General features: G+C 37.2%; 1 protein-coding gene across 3 annotated transcripts; it reads right to left on the bottom strand.

Annotated features, from left to right (window-relative positions):
• Positions 1-6,234: 6,234 nt before the first annotated feature.
• LOC133796376 (pentatricopeptide repeat-containing protein At1g80150, mitochondrial) lies at positions 6,235-9,406 on the bottom strand. Of its 3 annotated transcripts, none has more exons than XM_062233860.1 (3): positions 7,491-9,406; positions 6,971-7,075; positions 6,235-6,729 (listed from the first exon to the last, which is right to left on the bottom strand). In XM_062233860.1, the coding sequence occupies exon 1, from the start codon at positions 8,756-8,758 to the stop codon at positions 7,556-7,558; it is 1,203 nt and encodes a 400-aa protein (XP_062089844.1). In that variant the 5' UTR covers positions 8,759-9,406; the 3' UTR covers positions 6,235-6,729; positions 6,971-7,075; positions 7,491-7,555. The 3 variants fall into 3 exon arrangements, with proteins under 3 accessions (XP_062089844.1, XP_062089845.1, XP_062089843.1); XM_062233861.1 differs by having other exon boundaries at positions 6,971-7,019; XM_062233859.1 differs by having other exon boundaries at positions 6,971-9,406.
• Positions 9,407-10,082: the final 676 nt, after the last annotated feature.

The raw sequence follows: 10,082 nt of genomic DNA, 5'->3' as shown, positions 1-10,082 counted from the left end.
AAAGAAAGTAGCAGTGTGATTAAATATGATTACAAGCCAAAAACACTAACAAAAATACAAGGCCGGTGTTCGGGCCTACAGCGCATCCGCCCGGAGGTCCGCGTCCTCCTTCTCCTTGGCCTCGTACTCGGCCCGCTTCGATTCGGGATCAGGAAAAATGAGAAGGTTCATATTCTTATCCTTACACCAGGCCATGTAGATGGCCTCATCAAAGGTGACATCCAATAGGCCCTCAACCTCCTCCTTTTCCTTGAGGGTCGTTTCGTGCGCCGCCTTCTCCTGAAGCAGAGAGTCGCCCAATTCGCAGACCCGGGCTTTCAAGGCCAGGATCTCCTCCTTGTCCAGAGCGGATTGCGCCGTGGCCGTCTCCAAGAGTGTCGCCCGTTCGTCGGCATCCTTTGTTTTCCGGGACAACTTCTCTTCCAACTCGGCCTTGGCGCGGCCGAGCTCCTCGCGCTCCGCCTTCACGCGGGCCACTTCTTCCTGGAGGTTGGCCGTCTCCCAGCCAAGGGTCTCCTTGACGACCTCCCTCTGGTTCATGGCCGCCTCCAGCTCCAGCTTGGCCGTCTTCATCTTTATGGCAAGCTCGGCCACCAGATCGGCACTCCTCTGGGACAACAGATCAACCTGTAGCAAAGAAAAGTTAGAAAATAAAACCACCATCAACAAATGATGGGATGAGTGTAAGAGAAGTGAAAATTACCGCGGTGGCCTAGTGGCGGAGAGCCTGGGAGATGAACAACACGTCCGGGTTGGCTATTGTGGCGTACCTCTTCAGCTGAAGGTTGGACATAGTGCTCCCAACCTGATCCAGCAGATCAGCCACCATGGGGGCGATGTCCTGGCCGAGCTTAGTGCGAAAGCCCGCTTCGGCGACTAGCCAGTCCACAATCGGCTGGGGAACACTGAACTCGGCAGGACGATCCGAGAACTCGACCTGACGACGGATCGTCAGGGCCTTATAGGCGTCATCCCTCCAGCACCGGCCGTTTTCCCAGGTCCGGTTGACCAGCCGGGACTGCTCATCCCGCAAGGCGGCCTCCCTTTCCTCGAGAAGAGTTGGGCGAAGGGGAAGGACTGGCGGTGCAGGGATCTCCTTCGCGGTCAGCCGACTTTCCCCATGCGACTCCTCAGTTGAGCCCCCCCGCGTCGTCCGGGGCCTCTTCCCGGGGTTGCCTTCCCCAGCGTCGACTTACGGGCCCCTCTTCCCAGAGCTCCGGCTTACGGCTTCGCCCGCCTCCAAGTCAATCACGGGGGGCCGGTCAAGAGCAACGTCTGTAGCGGGCTCCATGGCCTGGAAGGGAACCACGGCCAGAGCTTCGCCTGGACTGAGCCCAGTCCCGGGTGCTTCATTGGTGGGGAGGGGCTCCATACCCGTCACTTCGTTTGCTCTCCTGGCCGCCTTCTTGGTCGCCTGGTCTTTGATGAGTCTCCTCATTTAGCTGGTCGGGTTAGACATGTCGGAGTCCTCTGCAAAAGTATAGAAAAAGGAGTTAGGACGGTAAGCCAATCAGATTAAAAAAATAAATAAATAAATAAACGGCCCGGGACGAACCCTCATCTAAGCCCCGGGCGAGACTCAATTCCCTTAAAGCGAATGAATGGATTCGATCCCCTACGTCGTCCGGGTTCAGAAACCCCCCGTACTGGAGGAACTCGGATAAGAACATTAGGACCTCTGATCCTATAGGGACGGGAGACGAAGGCCTCATCTCCCCATCGTCCCCAAACGCGGGGCCCGCCGGCACTAGCCTGTCCCTAGCTAAGTCCCCGACTTGGGGAGCGTAAGTTAAGATTAAAGGGGAATTACCTCGCCCCGATACGCTAGGCCCAGGAGTCCCGACATTTGGTAGGGCATCTTCGAAAAGCTCCTCCAGTTCTTCCGAGGTGGCTGCTTCTGCCGGGAGCTGGTTCTTCTTACGCTGGGCCGCGTCGGCCCGCGCCGCATTCACCACCGTGGCAATGTGGTCGAGGGCCAACTGCTCCCAAACGTCGGCGTTCTTCTCGCATGGGATGCCCCGAAGGCTTGGGACAACAATGGTCTGGGTGGCCGCGAGCAACCCAACTAGCCGGAGGTTGTCGTCCCTGACGTAGCCCCCTACGTCCAGCTCCTCCGCGATCAACTTAGCATAAAACCTCCTCCTTTCCAGGAGGAACTCGGTAAGGGGGGTCTGAACGAAGGGCCCTGCGACCCGGAAGACATGATAAGAGACGAGTGGAAAAGATGAATAAAGGAGAAAGGTCCGGAGGAATACTTACCCACTCGCTGGAAGTCCAGCAGCAGTGTGGGGTTCTTGTCAGTGAGGAATCTGGATGTCATGAACCAGTAATGCTTGACATCCGGGGGGTGCCTCCAGGAGTTGGTAGGAGCAGGATAGTCGCTCCGCGGCTGCAGCCTGTAAAAGTCGTCCAGGGTTTTGTTTTTGACACTGACCTGCGGCACCTAGGGGTGGCAATTCGTGTTATCGTGTCATAATCGTGTCGACACGATTATGACACGACACGATTAGAGTAAATCTGTACACGACACGATTATTATTCGTGTCAGAAATCCAAACCCGTACACGACAAAATTATCTTAGCGGGTCATACGTGTCGACACGATAACACGTTTAATAAATTTTTCATTTGACACAAATCTAAAACTGACGCGATTAATACACAATTAAACGTGTAATGACACGACACGAAATTGACACAATTAAAATAATATAAATAAATTAAAATGTTTATATAATTTTAAACGTGTCTTAAGTGTGTCATTTTCGGGTTAAGCGGGTTGACCCGAAAATGACACGTTTAATAAACGAGTCGACACGAAAATTAAATGTGTCACCCAAACCCATTTATTTCGTGTCGTTTTCGAGTCGTGTCATCGTGTCGTATCAAAAATTGCCAGCCCTAACATCAATACATGCTCAACTCATTTTTTTCTCTTTCTAATTTTTTACCATGTAGCCTATTAATTTATTTCTATCTTTTGCCATGGAAAAATGTTCCACAAACTGTTTTCTTATCTTAATGTTTACATATTTATTTATTATTCTTTCAAGATAGATACAAACTCAAGTAAAATAAAGAAAAATAAAAGTGTAATTCTTATGCTAAATTTAATTACACTCAAGGTTACAAGCCTTCTCGAATTTAAATGACTATTTTTTATCTTAGTAAAATTATATAATAATAATAATAAAACAAAAATAAAAAGAATTAGTGTTGTAATGAATTGAATAACTTTAAAATCTCTCAAATTTTTATGCCAATTATAATAAAGTCCACAAAATTCACATTTTAACAATTATTCAACGTATGAATTGATTTTATATAATAAAATAGATAACATAATATTATTTCTCACATGTATTTTTATAAGACATAAGTATTAATTAATAGTAACATCTCTATATTTCCATGCCATCAGGTGTTGGAATAATAATAAAAATGTGATAATGAGAGATAATTATTCATTTGGTACCATAGAATTTTTTTTAAAAAAAATCTTTTTGCAATAACTAATTTACAAATTTCATTATTATGCAACTCATGTAATTCAATGCAATCTCAAATGCAGTCTAAAATAACTTTAAAAAACTCAAATACAAGTCCAATGCAATTCATTGCAACCTAAATCAACCCACTGTAATTGTCAATGCAAGTGATCATGTAAACAAGTGTAACCCACTACATTCCCAAATGCCACTCATTGCAACCTCATGCAACCTAAAGCAGCACATGCAACCCTAGTGCAATCTCAAATGCAATCTAGAGCAACCAAAATGAAACCCACTACAACCTTAAATGCAAGATCAATGACATTAACATATAAGATTTGGAGTTGCCATTAGTTGCATTGGGTTGTATTGAGAATTTTTAAGTTGCTTTAGGTTGTATTTGGTTACATTAGGGATGCATGAGCTTGTATTTGATGTTGTTGTGGGTTGCTTGAGGTTGCATTGACTTTCATGTGAGGTTGCAATGAAATTTGCAAATGAGTTTTTTTAAAGTTGTTTTGTGTTGCATGAGATTGCATTGAGCTTGTATTTGATGTTGAAGTGTATTTCATAAGGATGAAATTAGCATATGATTTTTTTTAAGTTATTTTAAGTTGCATTGGTTTGCATAGACTTGCATTGGACTTTCATTTGAGGTTGCATTGAGTATGCATTTGAGGTTGCAGTGGGTTGTATGAGTTGCATAAGGATGAAATTAACATAAATTGTGTTTAGGTTGCCATGAGTTTCATTCAGTTTTTTAAAGTTACTTTGGGTTGAATTTGGTTACATTGGGGATGCATGGACTTGCATTTGATGTTGCAATTGGTTGCTTGAGGTTGCATTGGCTTGCATTTGAGGTGGGAGTGAGTTGCATAAGGATGAAATTAACATATGATCTTTTTAAAGTTATTTTAGGTTGCATTGGGCTGCATAGACTTACATTGGACTTTCATTTGATGTTGCATTGAGTATTCATTTGAGGTTGCAGTGAGTTATATAAATTGCATAAGGATGAAATTAACATAAATTGTTTTAAGTTTCTATGAGTTTCATTGAGTTTTTTAAAGTTTCTTTAGGTTGCATTTGATTACATTCGGGATGCATGCCTTTTACTATTAATACAAAAAATATCAACCTCTAATGACTGATGAAGGTCCAAGGACGAGGCTATGAAGCCATACAACTTTGACCTTATAAAATACAAGTAACTTCTATTACCTTACTTAAATGAGTACCTCATGATACTTTATGTGTTGTGTAGGTTCTTGGACTTTGCATCTGCATATTCCGATCAAAAAAACACAAAGAGACATAACTTAAACTCTTTGATCTTGTAAAACTCGTAACATAACTAATATATATTAATAATTTATGCATAATAACCAACCCATTATCTACAATCATAATATTACAAGCAAAATATAGATTATATAAGGTGAGATTTGGTTGTTTTCTCTAATCATGACAGAAGAAAAAAAAATTCACGTGTCTGTGCACATAAATGTATACATACATATTGTCTATAAATGCAATTTTTTTTGGCAGGTATATGTATAGGAGTGAGACTTAATATACTCCATATATAAGATAATATATACATGTTAAGTAGCGTGGAAACTAAAAGCAACAAACTCCTCTTAAAGTAAGTCGTAGGTTTAAAAGAAAAATCTTATGAATATACATTAATGAAAGAAACTTTAAATCTCCGTATATATGAAAAATTACTGTCATAAATATAATAATGAAAAAAGCCCAAATATTTATGTGTTTAAATTTATTAATTTCTTTCTTTTATTAATAATTTATTTTATCATTTAACATATTTTATTTATCAAAACATTTATGTAGAAGTAAAATTGGAGATAAATATACATATTTTCTTATTTTGACGTTTAGTTTTTTTTTTTTTTTTGAAGAAATTAATTATTTTAATTACTCAAGCCATTAGTTAAATACTATATACTTATATATAAATTCTTGTTGGCTTAATTTTTTTAATTAAATAATTAAAATTTTAAATTCATAGTTTTAATTTTTTTTATATTTTATTATAAGATAATTTATAGGTATTTATTCTAAAAAAAATCATTTAAATTTAAAACTAGAATGCACCACATCTTTATATATACAAAATATATATTTAATGGATTCCCGATTTAATATTTTATATTTTTAAAAAATATTAAAAATTATCTTATTTTTTATTTAACAATGTTTTGGTTTAATTTTCTTTTAATATATTTATGCCATTATTTTATATATAGTATTATTTATTCATTTAAAATCTATGTGACAATCATAAATACTTAATAAAAATAACTAATAATTTGTTTAAATAAAACTAAGTAAATATGCATTGCACGTTGATCTCACTTAGTATATTAAAAAGGAGCAGTAACTCAATCAACACATTAGTGGATTCTTCTCAATTAATGATAAAAGCTTTTCATCTAAAAAAAATGACATTTACTTTTTAAATTGCATATTTTTTAAAACTAAACAAATAAAAATAGGAGGGAGAAAAGAGAAGATTGACAGTAGCACCCATCTTGAGCTTCACCGAAAATGAGACTAATATGTTATTGTATAGCAATAATAGCTCATCTATGATTATTTTTCAATGAAATATTCATTGCTGCATAAAAAAAATTAATTATTAAAGTTCTTGAACGAAAATATATAGCATATTCTGGTAATACTGTATATTGGTAAAATACATATCAGCTATGCAAAGCAAATAGAAAAAAGAAATAAAATGTATCTATATTCTCTGTGTATGTATGAGCAGTAGTTGTGCCTCTTGTGTAGCAGTACTAGACAATTGGATTCAGTTTTAAGATACAACACAAGCTGATAGTGTCTCCTCTCACCTTTCTATACATATATATCCTGAAAGTGTAAGTTTCTTAAAAAACTAAGACCACTGGAAACTGGGGCCACTGGAACTTCTTTTGTTCCCAAATAACCACGAGATAGTTCCAAAAAGAAAGCAGGAATGAATCCGGCATAGTAATTGCTAGGTGAAAAAATACACAAGGACCTGGAAAAGACAATCGATTCTCGCAGCCCCGCGTATCCTTTTTTATAAATTTTCCAACTTGTGTTGTTTTCGCACCACAGCAGCTATATGAGTGATCTCCACCTTGCTTGCCAAATAACAGCTAACTGATTCTTCCTTAAAACCAATCAACGACTATTGATCAAATGTTGGTGGATTGACCACTTCAAAGTGGAGCTGTGTAATACAGTCAGCTAGTCATTTAATCATCATTTTTAGAAAACTCCATCTTCTAAACTTATTATTATGCATGAAAATCATCAACTATTAAGATAAGAGGTTCCAGACCAAACTCCAATGAAAATAATATAGAAGCATCCACTAATAAACTCGTTGAACTTATTTTAAATAATATTGATTGAGATAAAACAATAAAAAAAAATATATTCTACCAGAATAGCAAAAGAATTGAAATTACCAGGATGACTTTTAACTTGGGTCGACCCTTCTGTTTGTCACCACCAAAGCTGAAACAGAACAAAGCATGTAAGATGCCACAAATTAACTACTACCATAAACAAACCTGCAATGAAAGCCAGATGTAATGAGTCAGGAATTAATTGACATCTAAGATCAAATAATTATCCTTAATCAAATATGGCAAATAATAATGGACGAAATGCATAACCTTACATAGGAATATACAAACCATGATTAGATACAGAATGACGACTCATTACATAAAAAGTGGCAATGATGCTTGCATATCATTGCACAATATCGTGTAAGAAAAATATTGAAATGAACACTGAATGGAAAGAGGAAGTTATTGCAGAAAGAACAATTTCCATTGTGAAATCTCATTCAGTGACAAGCTTTATTGCGGTGGTACAACAAATTCACCAAGAAAAAAGGGCTGTCTTTCCTCTGATCTTTCCAGAAAGTTCATATCCAAATAGTTAAAAAAATTTACAAATAAAAATGAGGAAAAAAAATACCAGCTCCTGTTGAGCTTCCCGGTTACATCAAAAATGAAATTTCTCTTCGAAGTCATCTATCTAATTCAACGCTTGGACAGCATGGAACGAAGAGCACCCAATTGTTTTGAAGAAAATGGAGGTGCCTTTCTCTGAGCTAATGTAATAATTGCCTTAGCCTTACCAAGTTGCTCATTCTTCTTAAGGCCTTCAACCAAGGCAAGAATAGTAAGCACATTTGGAAACCAATTCTTTTGCATGCAGTCTTTGCACATGGTATAAGCTAAACTGAAATCCCCTTCTTTACAAAGATAATGAATCATGGTCTGATAAATTTTTATGTTGGGTTTAAATCCCTTGGAATGTAAAGCAGAATAAACCCTTTTAGCCATTTCCATGTACCCAGCTAGGCAAAATCCTTTGATCACCAAGTTGTAGGTAACCTCGTCAGGTGAAATGCCAATATTTGGCATCAAACTCATCACTCTGTTGGCTTCCCATGCTCTTCTCTTATTAACAAGATACTGAATTCTAACATTAAACGTAGCAACATTGGGCAAACACCTCCTTAGCACCATAAGGTTCCACAAACCATTGCCAATCTCGTACCTATTGTACTTATAAAAAGCTGACATCAATGTTGTATATGTGATAACATCCGGCTGTATCCCCACCTTTCCCATCTCCACCATTATCAAATATGCTTTATCCAAAATACACATCTCGCAATAAGCTTTAATAACAATGTTAATCGAAAACACATCCAATAAGATGCCAAACTTCAATGGCACCTCTCTTAGAAAATCCTCGATTGCTCCTAAATCATGGGACTGTGCCAAAACCTTAAGTGCAGCATTAAAAGATTTAACAGTTCGCCTACAACCATACAAATGCATATCATAAAAAGTATTAATTGCATTTTTGGTCATTCCAGCCTTACCATACAACATTATAATTCTCACAATGAACCCTTCACGCCGGCCCTGCGGAAGAGTCTTCTGATGCTCCAGCAAATGCTCTATATAGTCAAAACGCCGGGCTCCAGCTAACCGAGATACAGTATCTTCAAATGCGAATCGATTTTCAATAACAATCCGATTATGGGCATTAGCTTTAAACAAGTGAAATAGCTTATCAGGGTCTCTCTCCGCTTTGAGCTTAACAAGAGCAGGTTCTTCTATGTCCTTCAAACTAAAAACCTTACTGGACGCAGCTGCGGGACACTCACTTGATACTATAGCGGAGGCGGCGGCATGACAAAACCTGCGAATAGGTCGCAGAGAGAGCATGTTCTAGGAATCCCCTCAGATTGAAACATAACCCCTCATCAAAACAAAAATCCTAAACCCAAGCATTCATATGAAATAACCATCGCCACATCAAAAATCTGAAAACCCAGAAGAATCAGACAAATTGAGCATCCAAAACAAATGAATCACGGGAATTTGAAATGAATCTCCATAGATTTTCTCCTCTCCCAAATTGGGATATACCCATTAGCTAAATTAAGGTGAAGGCAAAAAAAATTGCCAACACTCATTTGAGAATAAGAAGAACCAAGGAACAAAAACTCCCCAGAGAAGACGATAGAAGATACCAGATTAAAACATCAGATCAAACAAGTTGTGGAGCTGGTTTTTTTCCTAAACGCGATGGAGAAGATGAAGATGAATAACGACTTAAAAATAGGAGGTACAAAGAATGAAATTTGGATGGGAAATGGCGAGTGGAGTGTACCAAAGAATCTCGGGAGGGGTTTTGGGGGGGTTTTGGTTTTAGGTTTCGTTAATCGTTCTTTGTGGACTGTGACTGTGAAGAGTGGAGGGGTGTATGGTATGTTAGCGTGTACCCCTGAGATAGTCGAAGGTGATTGGTTAGAGTAGTAGGATTTTTTTTTTTTGAGGGAAAGTTAGAGTAGTAGGATTCTGCACTGTGTAACTTAAACGGCATAGCCGCTCAAATTTTACTATAAAAGAGAACTAATCTTTTTTCTGAAATATAAGGGTTACACTTATATTTTTTTCCTACTAATTTGGTTCTCTTGATTTAAACTTATTATCAAGTCATAATTTTCAAACTAATAATAATAATAATCATGTGCTATTTTAAATAGTAGAAATGGCTATTATACTTTTATTTTTCTTAATAAAGATAAAAAAATACTCTTACATAAATATATTAATACATTTTTAATTTAAAAAATCTAAAATTTAAAGGTAAAGTTAAAACAGCTAAAATTATATTTGACATTTTTTCTACATTAATATATTCATAATATTTTGTGAACAGTTGATAAAATTAATTAATATAATTCGAAACTTTTTTTTGTTTTGAATTTTAAGTATTTTAATTAATTTTATAAATTATTCATATAAAAAAAATTAATTAATTTTGAAAGAATGTATTTTTATCTTCTTTTTTTTTTAAAAAAAGTGACTGAAAACATATGAAGGGGAAAAAAAATTGTAATTTCCCTATAGCAAATATTATTCCAAGTATTTCTTTCAAGTTCAATGGTGTTTGATACTGAAATTATTACCAAGTTTATTCAAAGATTAATTTTGCACATAATAATAATTGTGGTTGACGATGCTGCATAAGTAGACACCAAAC

This window comes from Humulus lupulus, chromosome 8 (genome assembly GCF_963169125.1).
Source record: "Humulus lupulus chromosome 8, drHumLupu1.1, whole genome shotgun sequence".
Taxonomy (NCBI): Eukaryota; Viridiplantae; Streptophyta; class Magnoliopsida; order Rosales; family Cannabaceae; genus Humulus; species Humulus lupulus.
The sequence above is the reverse complement of the archived record's forward strand: the minus strand, read 5'-3'. Positions and strand labels throughout refer to the sequence as shown.